Here is a 13639-nt window from a genome sequence, read left to right as displayed (position 1 = left end):
TAATAAATAATAATCCTTATCTCATGGGAAGTCAACTTGAAAAAGAGTGTTTGTAGATGTATCCTTTGGTTTTTTTACTTCAGGAAATGGCAATAATTTTTTTATGTTCTGTTCTTTTAGAATTAGACACAAGAAGAGAGGGGCAAAATAAAAACAACACAAAACAATATCATTTAGTCATTTAGTTTCAAGAACATCTGTCGGATAATTTTCTAGGAATCGCTGTGAACACACACAAACATAAAGCAATACCCTCGTCTCAATTCCAAGTCTATGTTAAAACATTTAGTCAAAACTTGACTAAATGTAAAAACAGGCTAACATCGGGAAGACTTAGGAGACACAGTGAGCGAGAGATCAATACAGAAAGACAGGAGTGCTCGTATTCGTCCTGTTCGCAAGTAAACTCTAACAAAGTAAGATTCTTTTAGTCATACTCACACGTATGGGACTTCAGGAGAGGCTCTGTAGTCTGCCATCATCTTGTCACTGAATTTGCCAAAGGTTTCTTCCAGGCTGGAGATGCGTGTGAAGATGTCCACTGGACTGGCAGTCTCCAGAAGTAGCAGATCCAAATGCTGACCCACTGACAACTTTTCCATAGTGTTATGCAGGTTGACGACCATTACTCTGTGCAAAGAGTAAATGCATGTTCACAAGTTATGTACATGCTTTGTTTTGGCTATGATTCAACATTCCATAAACTAACCTTTCTTGTTTCATTTATTCTGGGATTTCAAAGGAAGGTCATTCAATGCGTATTTCCTTGCCCTTGTGACAGCATTATGATTAACACAGCTTTTTTTTCATGAGTAAGAAGGCCTATGGAAAAGATAAAGGAAGGAACAGATTTTCTCCAGAGATTGAAAAAGATAGACCGTTTTATGTTGATTGTTGAATCAGAAGACAACAGGACTGCCAGCAACATTTTTCTACTCAGGTGTGAAAATACTGCTAGAAGAGCATCAGGTCTTCTTCTTCGTTCATGGGCTTAGACTCCCACGTACACTCGTGTTATTGCACGAGTGGAATTTTACGTGTATGACCGTTTTTACCCCGCCATTTAGGCAGCCATACGCCGCTTTCGGAGGAAGCATGCTGGGTATTTTCGTGTTTCTATAACCCACCGAACTCTGACATGGATTACAGGATCTTTTCCGTGCGCACTTGGTTTTGTGCTTGCGTGTACACACGAAGGGGGGTAAGCCACTAGCAGATCTGCACATAAGTTGACCTGGGAGATCGGAAAAATCTCCACACTTAACCCACCAGGCGACAGCGGCCGGGATTCGAACCCTCGACCTTCCGATTAAGAGGCCGACGTCTTACCACCCCGCCACAGCCCCCGTCAAGAGCATCAGGTGAACATGCAGACAAGAAACTCGCTACTTCACTTACCTCTGTGGAAGAGCCAACACTTTGGGAGTCTCAGGTGCTGTTGGAACCATGCCGAGTCCAGTGGTCAACAAGGCGCTGGTTGCATCCAGCTCTGTTGGCGACACATAAAATAAATAAATAAATATATGAGGGGAAAAAGTACCACATACAATTCTGCCAAAAAGAAGTGTGACATCAACCAAACAGTTGTTGACTGTGCTGCACATATGGAGAGCTATTACATGTAGTGATGAATTAATACGCACAAACACATGCATGTACACACACAGTGATGTAAACCTATAACGCTACTTACCATCTTCTTTGCGAACCAGGGAGACTTCCACAGCACCGCCAACTTTGCGAAGGGGAATGAGCGTACAGACCTCAGTCTCGCCAAACAGCTCTCGTATCTGGTCGACCACTTCGGCACACCACCCGGTACCAGAGGCTGGGACCACTTGCAAAGAGCACTCTATGGCCTGCACAAATGAATCCTTTGTTTGAGAGAAACATTCCAAATGTGGCAGAAATCTCGCATGAGAACATGCCTCACTCATGTCTAGTTATTCCCTCCTCAAAGATATTCCTGCAATGTCTGAAGGGGTCACACCACCCTTTTCTGCTGACCCAAATCAAAATTTAGTGCAACACTTACAATTCTGTTTTAGCCATTAAGGGGGGACAGGGTAGGCAAGCACTTTTTTTTTTATTTTGGAAACAGCTTGCTGCTTGTTTGATTTTTGCAAGCAGAATAACCTAATTAAGGGAAACCATTTTAAATTTTGAGTGAAAAGCAATTTTTGGGGGTTTTATTCACCAAAATGTGAGAAAAACGTTATAAAATGTGCTTTTTATATTTAGTCAAGTTTTGACTAAATATTTTAACATCGAGGGGGAATCGAAACGAGGGTCGTGGTGTATGTGCGTCTGTCTGTCTGTGTGTGTGTGTGTGTAGAGCGATTCAGACTAAACTACTGGACCGATCTTTATGAAATTTGACATGAGAGTTCCTGGGTATGAAATCCCCGAACGTTTTTTTCATTTTTTTGATAAATGTCTTTGATGACGTCATATCCGGCTTTTCGTGAAAGTTGAGGCGGCACTGTCACGCCCTCATTTTTCAACCAAATTGGTTGAAATTTTGGTCAAGTAATCTTCGACAAAGCCCGGGGTTCGGTATTGCATTTCAGCGTGGTGGCTTAAAAATTAATTAATGACTTTGGTCATTAAAAATCTGAAAATTGTAAAAAAAAAAAAAAATTATAAAACGATCTAAATTTACGTTTATCTTATTCTCCATCATTTGCTGATTCCAAAAACATATAAATATGTTATATTCGGATTAAAAACAAGCTCTGAAAATTAAATATATAAAAATTATTATCAAAATTTTTGTTTCGAAATCAATTTAAAAACACTTTCATCTTATTCCTTGTCGGTTCTTGATTCCAAAAATATATAGATATGATATGTTTGGATTAAAAACACGCTCAGAAAGTTAAAACGAAGAGAGGTACAGAAAAGCGTGCTATCCTTCTCAGCGCAACGAATACCCCGCTCTTCTTGTCAATTCCACGGGCACTGCCTTTGCCACGGGCGGTGGAGTGACGATGCTACGAGTATACGGTCTTGCTGCGTTCAGTTTCATTCTGTGAGTTCGACAGCTACTTGACTAAATATTGTATTTTCGCCTTACGCGACTTGTTTTAAAATGTTGCAGTTTGTGAACCAGTGCATGTTTTGATCCAATTTTTCTTCTTTGCAGCAATATGTGTGTGTTTAATAATTCTGTGTATCGAAAAGCATTTCTAAGCAATATATTATTTTAATTTAGCATTTTCAGTTACCGGTTCAGTTTTGATAAGAAAAATACATGAAATCCTAACTGTCAGACTCATAAAAACCCAACCAATGCACTGAACTCTTATTCCATACACAGAACTGATGCTGTACAACTCATAAACAACATATACAAAAACTGAACAAATCCATCAAGCCTTTCAAAAGTTGCAACATTTTAATTGTAGCGTTTTGTCTGAAAATTACATTCAGAGAAAACAGCATTTTAAAGATTTGAACCAGTACATAAAAAAACCAGTAGCACAGTGCACCCTGAATTCATATGTTTTTATCAGAATGACCACTTTACTATGTAGGGAAAAGGATTTGACAATCAAATTATCAGGATTTTTTTTATATACATCATATGAAAACAGCCATCTTTGTTTGTACCGATATGAAAACATGAATCAGAACCAAACTGTCAGACTCATAAAAACCCAACCAATGCACTTAACTCTTATTCCATACACAAAACTGACGCTTTACAAATCATAAACAACATAAACAAAAATGAAACAAATCCATCAAGCCATTCAAAAGTTGCAACATTTTAATTACAGATGTTTGTCTGAAAATTACATTCAGAGAAAACAGCATTTGAAAGATTCCAACCAGTACCTCAAACTAGTAGCACAGTGCAGCCTGAATTGATATGTTTTTATAAGAATAACCACTTTACTATGATGGGGAAATGATTTGACGATCAAATTATCCAGACTTTTTTTAAAAAATCATTTGAAAACTCATCTATGTTAGTGCAGATATGAATCAAAACGAAACTGTCGGACTCATAAAAACACAAGGAATCCACTGTATTCTTATTCCATGCACAGAAATGGTGCTTCACAAATCATAAACAACATATACAAAATTGGAACAAATCCATCTTGCCATTCAAAAGTTACAACATTTTAATTACCACATTTTGTCTCAAATTACATGTAGAGAAAACAGCATGTAAAAGAGTCTCACTAGTACCCCGGTAAACTAGTACCACAGTAGAGCTTGAATTAATGGGTTTGTTTTTTTTTTAACCAGAATAACACTTTAACTATGAAGGGGAAATGATTTGATAATCAAATTATCAGATTTTTTTATTTAAAAAAAAATTATATGAAAACATTAAAAAAGTCAATTATCTGTGTTTGTGCTGATATGAAAATATTGATCAGAACCAAACTGTCAGACTCATAAAAACCCAACGGATGCACTGATTTCTTATTCCATTGCATAGAAATGATGCTTCAACATCAACAACATTACATAATTATATATACACAAATGGAACAAAACTATCAAGCCATTCAAAAGTTGCAACATTTTAATTACAGTATTTCTGTGCTCAATCCTAACACTGCAGCAAATTTCTGTAAAGCTGAATGTCCCTTTCCATGTACCAACTTGGTCATACGCGGATTATTTAAAATGCAACTTTACCACCCGAAGCGTTGCAAACACCGGGAGAAGAGTAAACAACTGCAGACTTGAATGGACACTCATATGCACTCCAGATGCAGGGCCTGTGCAAATCCTTGGGCTGATGCATCACCTTCTTTCATAATCAGACTGCTATCAGACAAGCATTCAGTACAGGATATAAACCTTTCAGCAATAGATTGAGCTGATCAATGTTGACAAAAGCCCAACACATGTCAGCGGAGTGACATTGCACAGTACCAGTATCCATATCTGCTTGTGATGGGTCAGAAGATGGCAAAGTATCTGTATCTTATGGTTGGTCAGAAGATGGCAAAGCTGATGTTTCTGCTGTGGAAGAGGGTAGTTCCGGTTTAGCAAACTTTTCCATCAGGTCAATCTTTCTCCTCGCTGCCACCACAGGAGGACTGGCTCTCCCCTTGCTCCAACCTAATAAATACACAAACACTGATTTAATATTTGATACAACTGTCCATGGTTTTTGTTTGTAATAAGCTGCAAATTTTAAGACTCAATATAAACGTCAACAAGTGCTTGTACTTTATTTTGCAAATGACCATGTTACATGGGGTGTACCTCAACTTTTTGGCTAGGCTGGTAAATCAGAAATCCCAATCGGCCCCCAACCACTGAACCAGGCGGGTTTTCTTACAACCACCTCAGCGGCTCGTACCCACATATGTCGGTTGACGAACACACACACACACACACACACACACACACACACACACACACACAAAAGACATTCATTAATTGGCCCCTATCACAAAATGTACATGTCAAGTTTACTATGGGATTTGAGTAACCACACAATCACATACACACAGGAACTAATACTGAAACTAGCTGAATTATTTTCTTTCTTTCTTTTCATATTTTTCTTTTAAAATTAATTTATTTCATCACACTTGCTATGTATTTGCTTGTTTCTTGTCTGTTGTCTGTTTTGTGTGTGTGTGTGTGTGTGTGTTCTGTGTGTGTGTATACATTTTCAGATTTCCTAAACCTAGCACTGTTTGCAGGTGATCTTTATGCTTTTGATTCATGAGTTGCATCCCCAGTCCTTTAGTTTAACTCTTTTTTATATTTAGTCAAGTTTTGACTAAATATTTTAACATCGAGGGGGAATCGAAACGAGGGTATGGTGTATGTGCGTCTGTCTGTGTGTGTGTGTGTGTAGAGCGATTCAGACTAAACTACTGGACCGATCTTTATGAAATTTGACATGAGAGTTCCTGGGTATGAAATCCCCGAACGTTTTTTTCATTTTTTTGATAAATGTCTTTGATGACGTCATATCCGGCTTTTCGTGAAAGTTGAGGCGGCACTGTCACGCCCTCATTTTTCAACCAAATTGGTTGAAATTTTGGTCAAGTAATCTTCGACGAAGCCCGGGGTTCGGTATTGCATTTCAGCTTGGTGGCTTAAAAATTAATTAATGACTTTGGTCATTAAAAATCGGAAAATTGTAAAAAAAAATAAAAATTTATAAAACGATCCAAATTTACGTTTATCTTATTCTCCATCATTTGCTGATTCCAAAAACATATAAATATGTTATATTCGGATTAAAAACAAGCTCTGAAAATTAAATATATAAAAATTATTATCAAAATTAAATTGTCGAAATCAATTTAAAAACACTTTCATCTTATTCCTTGTCGGTTCCTGATTCCAAAAACATATAGATATGATATGTTTGGATTAAAAACACGCTCAGAAAGTTAAAACAAAGAGAGGTACAGAAAAGCGTGCTATCCTTCTTAGCGCAACTACTACCCCGCTCTTCTTGTCAATTTCACTGCCTATGCCGTGAGCGGTGGACTACGAGTATACGGTCTTGCTGCGTTGCATTGCGTTCAGTTTCATTCTGTGAGTTCGACAGCTACTTGACTAAATATTGTATTTTCGCCTTACGCGACTTGTTTTTCTTTGGTGAAGTAAATTGGATCTATTTTTTTTATTCCTTAGTTAATGGAAAAGATTTGACAACAATCATGCTGTCAATGATAGGTTGGTCAGCCATGCTGGTGTAAACCAATCCTTTAGAATTAGAGAACGCTCTCTAGTAGGGTACTTATTTTCCTACGGTTAATGACCAGAAACAGAAACTGTCAGTCGTACATCGCTCAGATGCTGCTTCTCAGTTTGACCCCAGACAAAGAATACTGATGACATGTTACACCATAGTAAGCTCTCAAGGACTGGCCAGCGAAGAACAATAAAATAGGGGTTGTGAAGACGATATCACAGAGATGATCGAGGGAGGGAGGGGGGGGGGGGGGGTGTGCGGCGGCGGCATCGTCAGTAAATTGGATCAAGAAACCCGCAAAATACTTCAGACACAAACTGTTTATCATTTACCTGCAAACCCTAACACATTCTTACAACAACAACAACATAACGATGTGCAATAAATCACGTTGTCAAACAAACAAGATCGAAAAGAGAAAGAAGCAAAACCCACCTCGTCGAGTCAGGAATCTTAGAATGTCGTCTGCTCAAATACGATCATGTTGGTTCATTTCGGAGTGTTGTTACTTCCTTCTACTGTTCGCTGCTGCTGGTTCATCTTTCTCTGATATTTCTTGCCACTATGCCGAACATTTCCAATGTTAGGGTTGTTCTCCGCAGCTCAAAACTTTGAAAAATGCTGCTGAATCGGTGAAAACGTCATGGATTTGTTGACACCGGGGGACTGATAAGTTGTCTACTGCGCTTGCGCCAAATGCCTTTGACCTACATATATTTGCATATATTAATTCCGGGGTTTCGGTTGGAACGGATTCTCTCTCTTTGTGCCTATGTCAACGGAAATTCCCCAACGGTGATGACGTCATCTTGAAGAACGGAAATTTCCACACAGTTTGAACAGCGAAGGGTCATGTCATGTGCGCACATTTACCAGCACGGAGTATCCAAAGTTGACCATTTTTTCGATTTTTTTGATAAAACACAGACAAAAACAACAAAACATCGGTTTGAAAATGGTTTTATTTACATGAATACATGTCTAAAATGACAAAAGCAGATTATTGAATGCATTCCAGGATGTTCAAAGGTGTGAAAAATGCAACAACCCCAAAAAGGTGTATGAGACCAAAAATAACTCATTTTGCCTACCCGGTCTGCCCTTAAGAGTCACATTTGCAACACAAAACACTGCCAAGACAACAGCTCGAATACGTAGAGGATACACGCTGGGTCTCAGTGGATATTACAAATATTGTTAGAAAGTTAACAGATCATGAAAAATGCAAGCTATCAACACTTACAGCAGCAGGCAAGTCAGCAATTTGTGCAGGAAGAGGCAACAGGCCCGACACCTGCTTGTCCTCCGAGTTGCCAAAATCTGTGTAGAAAACTTTGACGTTCTTGCCTGCGACGCTGACCACTTGCACTCTGGCTAGGTCTCCCATGAATTCACTCAGGAACTTCTGACCAGCTGCAGCTGCCGACGCAGGATTTGTCCTGCCCGTGTACTGTTTGTGACAAAGGGGAAAAGGCCATCATGTGCAGGCTGTTCCTTGGAGCACCTCTTTCCTTGTGGCTACAATTGCTCATGGACATCGTAAAATAATTGTTGGGTATTTTATATTTCAACCTCTCTTCTTCAGTGTGTGAGTGACTGTGTGTGACTGTGTGTGTGTGTGTCTGTGTGTGTTTTGGGCAGTTATCTTTTTAACTTGACAATTCTGACAAAATCAAATCCCCAGGTTATGCAATGGGGGAAAAAAACCATTTGTCACTGAATCACCCCTAAGCTAGCACTCGGAACAAGATCTTTCATACATTCATGTGTATCTGTGCCAACACCTGGTGCACTAACATTCTAAACATGGTTTCAAATGGTACTATGCCTAAACTGATAACAAACACTATGACAGCTGAGCACTGGATCTTCATTAGAGATTATTAGTTCTTAACATAAGACAGCATACTCCAGATACACGCGCACAGATAATCAAATACTGAAAGAAGATTGAACATTTTGAGATGCAATCAGTGTGACCAAGAAGCCCAAAGAGAGTGTAAATATTAAAACAGAAATTTTGATTTGCTGATAAAAAAATAAGGACCTATGAAGAAGGATGCTCTGGTCAAAAAAGAAAAAGAAACAAGTAAGGGTTGTAGCAGCCTGCATGCAACGGAGATAACAAACAAAATAAACAAACACACAGGGTTAAATCTGGATATTGCCCATAAGACTTACTTCATTTGCAGCCTCGGCAACACTGGTCAAGATGTGCGCACACAGCTCAACTTGAACCCAGAAAGACTGTGGGCTGTCCATGTGGGTTACCACTGCCTGTAACAACAAACACACCTGGTAGGTAAATAGTAAACTCAAGCTATCATTCTGAAGCTGCACAAGTGTTAGGTGTAAGTGCTGACTGAATGAAAGCACAAACTCATAGAAAGAAAAGCAAAAATCTTCGAACTTGCCATGCAACATCCACAAGACAACTCGTAAAAGAAAACATCAAAACCAGGTTGACTCTTAAGAGCATCTGTAAAGCAGGAAATGCACAGCTGTACAATTCTCATTTTCAACAGCACCCCGCTTTCAAACAAACCCAGTTCTTTTGACACTTTTAACCGCACTTACAGTGTAGGGCTTATTGAGCTCCAAGGCATCAGCAAGACTCGACAAGGCAGGGCTTTGTGGGGTGGTCACCAAGGCATCAGCAAGACTTGACAAGGCAGGGCTCTGTGGGGTGGTCACCAAGGTATCAGCAAGACTCGACAAGGCAGGGCTTTGTGGGGTGGTCACCAAGGCATCAGCAAGACTCGACAAGGCAGGGCTTTGTGGGGTGGTCACCACTGAAGCAGGTGAGGTTACAGGAGCAGCTTGAGCAGCTGGTGATGCTTCCTTCAAAGATGCAGCAGGCGCCTTGTCCTTCCAGCTTTGTTCCTTGGGCTTGGGAGGGCTGCGTGGGTAATTCCTTGGAGCACTTGGTTCGTTGTTGTTTCTGTTGTTATTGTTGTCATTCCCTCTCTCCTGCACAACAACAACTCATTCATTTTCAACGGTTTCTCATGAAGCACACCAGGAAATTCTGACACACGTTAAAATATACACATCTCCTTTTTGAAGACAAGTCATTCATTCTCTAACCACCTTCTATTCAGTCACTGATGTATTCTTTTACAATTCACTTGCAGTCCACTGATCTATTTTTTTTTTACTTCCACTGAAAATAAGTGTGAGTTTTAGCAGTACATTTATGCATCTCCACAATGAATTTTACAGTCATGGTAACATTGTTTGGAAAATATTTCAGATGGCATTCTCACCTGCTGCTTGAAGTTTTTTTTTTAACTTCCACTGAAAATAAGTGAGTTTTAGCAGTACATTTATGCATCTCCACTATGAATTTTACAGTCATGGTAACATTGTTTGGAAAATATTTCAGATGGCATTCTCACCCGCTGCTTGAAGTTTGGCCCTTGGTTCTGCTTAGGGCTGCCTCTCTTGCCATCCCTTTGCTGGAACTGCCCTGGCCTGTTGTTCTCAATGCCACGCTCTCTTTGCTGCTGTCCCTGTCCATCACTGCGCTGACCATCAAACTGGTCAGGTCCTCCCCTTCTTTGCTGAGGCCCCTGACCGTCCCTCCTTGGTTGATCGGTCCGGTCTCTTGGGCCAGAATAGCCTCCCCTCTGGGGTCCCGCACCGCCCCTTTGCTGCTTCAACTTGGCTGGTCCCTCCTGCTCACTGCCTGAACTGTTCTTCTGGCTATCCTGAAATTCTCGCTGCTGGTTTCTGTTCTCGTTATTACGGCGGAACTGGCCCGGCTTGTCCCCATCAGACCCAGGTCCCCCTCTCCTCTGCTCGGGTCCTGGCTGTTCCCTTCTCTGCTGAAACTGCCCAGGCATGGCATCTTTGCTTTTCTCTAGCTGCTCCCTTCCCTGCTGAAACGGTCCAGGTCTGGCATCTTTGCTTCCCTCTGCCAGCTGGTGAGGCCTCTGCTGGCCTTGGTGCTGTTGGGACGGCTCTTTGCGGCCTTCTTCAGCCACACTCGGTGGATTAAAACCTGGTCTGCTACCAGAGAATGGTGCTACACCCGGTCCATCTTGCTTCCGTGGGCTTGGTCTGTTCATTCCTGGCTGAGGCTGGCCTTCCTGCATAGCCCCTGGGCCTTGTTTTCCACCAGCCTTGGAGCCCTGGTCATTGGGTTTCTTCGTGCTGGTGGAAAGAAACTTGGGCCTTGTGGTGGGACCCTGCCCGCCTGAGGAATTGGACTTTTCTGACCTTACGTCAACTGACTGTATCCACTCCCGCAGGTATTGCTGGTTGTTCTAAAACAAATTAGTGGCAAACATTTTTATCGGAGCAAACCGAACAAACAAACAATAACAAAACAATCAAAAAAGGAAAATCAAAGCAACTTTTCCATTTGAATATTTATCATCTTTTTTGGTAGGGTGGGTGTATGGTCTATATTTCAGGGATGTTGTTTAGATTCGTTTTGGGAAGGGGGAGAGGAGGGTGGACCAATTTGCAGAACGTCCATAAAAGTTTGGTTAATTTTCAGTTAGAAATGTCCATAAAAGTTTAATACATTTTGGAAAATCAAAACAGGCATCACCTTTTCCCCGAATTGTAAATACAAAACACCAGCAAAGTTTGTGGCGATTTGAAATAAGCTTAGGAGCTTTGTCAACTGCTAGTTTCAAACAATCCACACAGTGATCGACAAGAAGAAGAAGAAACAATCCACACACACACAAAAACAATGAATTGAAAGCTCATCACCATACCTCTACAAAGGCTTCGGATACATCAACCTGCATGTTCTCAAAGTCAGGAGTGGCAAGTAGGGCATTTCTGTTCACTGGAGGGGCAGAAGCTCTGTCATAAGACCAAAAAAGAATACACTTTTAGCACAGCTGACTTTCAGGGTAGTAATAAATGTCCATTTTCGAATCACCCACAAATACTGCTTACATTTCAAATTATGTATGTTACAATCATTCAGCAACAACACTTTTCATAAAATGAGTAGTCAGTTACAGAGCAGTACATGTTCTTAGATCTATACACTCAACTGCAGTTTGCTCCCAATCATCTGTTCTCCCCTCTGCAAATCTAATATGTGCACCGTCAGAAAGAGGCTCTCCTTGCAATCCTCTCTTACAATCTACTGCACCGTGTTCAACACATGTCACTCACCTTTGCTCGTATATGCACACTTGCTTGTGGACACCCCAATGTGTCGCCTGGCAATGAGCGTTGCAGTAGTAAACCGACTTGCACGCTTGACATCTCAGTGTAGCTGAAACGAGGGGAAGCATAAAAATCAGGCTTGAAAATGTCACCCCGAGTTGTTGGTTTAAACAGTCTTTATTCAACAATTCATATGTATTTGAACATGTTACCCCGAGTTGTGAAGTGACACTTTTGTAGTCTTGAAGTACAGGTTCCAGCATTAGAACAAAGAAAGCAATCCCCATCCTCTCCTACCACATGCTCAACAGATGAATCTTTATTACCAGGAAAGACAAAAGTCATGTGTTATAATGTTTCTTCTTCTCTCAGGTGCCAGGAGACTGGTTTTATAACTCACTTTCTGTTGTCTTTATTTAGAGCGCTTACTTGCCTTTGTTAAAAAAAGATCTTACAATGAAAGAGATACATAATTAGCAGGTGATGGACAAGATTAGAATGGAGAGAGATATAAGGTGATGATTAAAAAATAGTACAACTCACCTGGATTGTGACATGCTCCACATTGATTGACAAAGAGTACAACTCACCTGGATTGTGACATGCTCCACATTGATTGACAAAGAGTACAACTCACCAGGATTGTGACATGCTCCACATTGATTGACAAAGAGTACAACTCACCAGGATTGTGACATGCTCCACATTGATTGACAAAGAGTACAACTCACCAGGATTGTGACATGCTCCACATTGATTGACAAAGAGTACAACTCACCTGGATTGTGACATGCTCCACATTGATTCACAATCGTAGAATCGATCCCTGCAACCAAACAATGATTACCAAAATGAGAAAAGATTGAAAACAGCCATGAAGAATTCACTCAAACATGTTTATAGCCATAAGATAAGGAGGGGGAGTAAAACTGACCGCTACTTGAAATGGATGCTGCACACACAATGGTTTTGTACAGAGTGCGGGCATTTCAGTTTCTGCAAACTACTTTATTATACTACTTATTGCCCCCTCATAAATCTGAAGCAGTCAGCAACCCAATAACCCTTCCTCACCTTCAGCTGATGATGCTGTGGGGCGCACAAGAAAGGTGCTATTGGACCCTTGTATTGAATAACCTCTTTTCAAAACCTGAACCACAAACAATACCCACTTAACCTGCAACAACCAAACAACCCTGCCTTACCCGCGACAGAGGCCGGGGAACGTCCAAGATGGCTGGTCTGAGGTATGTACATTGAAGAGCCTCCTCGTCCAGCCCCTCTGAACGCTGCAGCTCCTCTTCCTCCACTGTAATGTGGCGCCCGGTCTTGCACCTGTAGCGCAATCAAAAGGAACAGGGATGTGAACAGGACACCAACATTACTAACATTTTGCTCTGTTTTGTGAATGCCCTGTAACCATTGTTTTTTTTCCATAGACCAGTGCTTTGAGCAAGCATTTCTTTCATCTTTATACTATCAGGAACTACATATTGTTTTCTTATCATTTCATACAACCTGGTTTCATAGCATCAAATTCTCATTTCGTTTTATGGTTGCTTGCACCTTTCTTTAATGGAATTCCCCCCCCCCCCCTTTTTTTTCCAGACGTAAAACGCCTTTAAAGCCAGGAAAAAGTGGGATGCATTCGTTTTCACAATGCAGTGAGCGACAGATACACTGGAGAAAGGACATAAACAATATCTGGTGAACAGTAAGGAAACGCATAGGATCAACCTTGATTTGAAAAAAATGTTATAACCTAGAGCAGAAGTAAAACCTGTGGAAAATATCAAATACAAAGCCTACAAA

The 13639-nt window shown here is 40.6% G+C and overlaps 1 protein-coding gene and 1 long non-coding RNA gene across 4 annotated transcripts in view; both read right to left on the bottom strand.

Annotated features, from left to right (window-relative positions):
- The window catches only part of LOC138981122 (RING finger protein 17-like), a 43056-nt gene that overhangs the window by 16483 nt on the left and 12934 nt on the right, over window positions 1–13639 (bottom strand). For all 3 annotated transcript variants that reach the window (XR_011460565.1, XM_070353961.1, XM_070353962.1), the window contains 11 exons: window positions 13033–13162; window positions 12606–12653; window positions 11834–11936; window positions 11422–11512; window positions 10090–10959; window positions 9269–9661; window positions 8873–8968; window positions 7935–8141; window positions 1694–1859; window positions 1399–1489; window positions 442–630 (listed from right to left, as the gene is read on the bottom strand). Coding sequence is in view for 2 of the 3 variants with exons in the window: in XM_070353961.1 (XP_070210062.1) it covers window positions 442–630; window positions 1399–1489; window positions 1694–1859; window positions 7935–8141; window positions 8873–8968; window positions 9269–9661; window positions 10090–10959; window positions 11422–11512; window positions 11834–11936; window positions 12606–12653; window positions 13033–13162 (2384 nt within the window). In the remaining variant the exon portion in view is untranslated. The remainder of the gene's footprint in view (window positions 1–441; window positions 631–1398; window positions 1490–1693; window positions 1860–7934; window positions 8142–8872; window positions 8969–9268; window positions 9662–10089; window positions 10960–11421; window positions 11513–11833; window positions 11937–12605; window positions 12654–13032; window positions 13163–13639) is intronic.
- On the bottom strand, window positions 3186–7796 carry LOC138981120 (uncharacterized). The gene is made up of 2 exons (XR_011460564.1): window positions 7127–7796; window positions 3186–5088 (listed from the first exon to the last, which is right to left on the bottom strand). It is a non-coding gene; the product is annotated as an uncharacterized lncRNA (long non-coding RNA).

The sequence above is a fragment of the Littorina saxatilis genome, linkage group LG12 (assembly GCF_037325665.1).
Source record: "Littorina saxatilis isolate snail1 linkage group LG12, US_GU_Lsax_2.0, whole genome shotgun sequence".
Classification (NCBI taxonomy): Eukaryota; Metazoa; Mollusca; class Gastropoda; order Littorinimorpha; family Littorinidae; genus Littorina; species Littorina saxatilis.
Note: the sequence above shows the minus strand (reverse complement) of the source record. Positions and strands in the feature narration are given on the sequence as shown.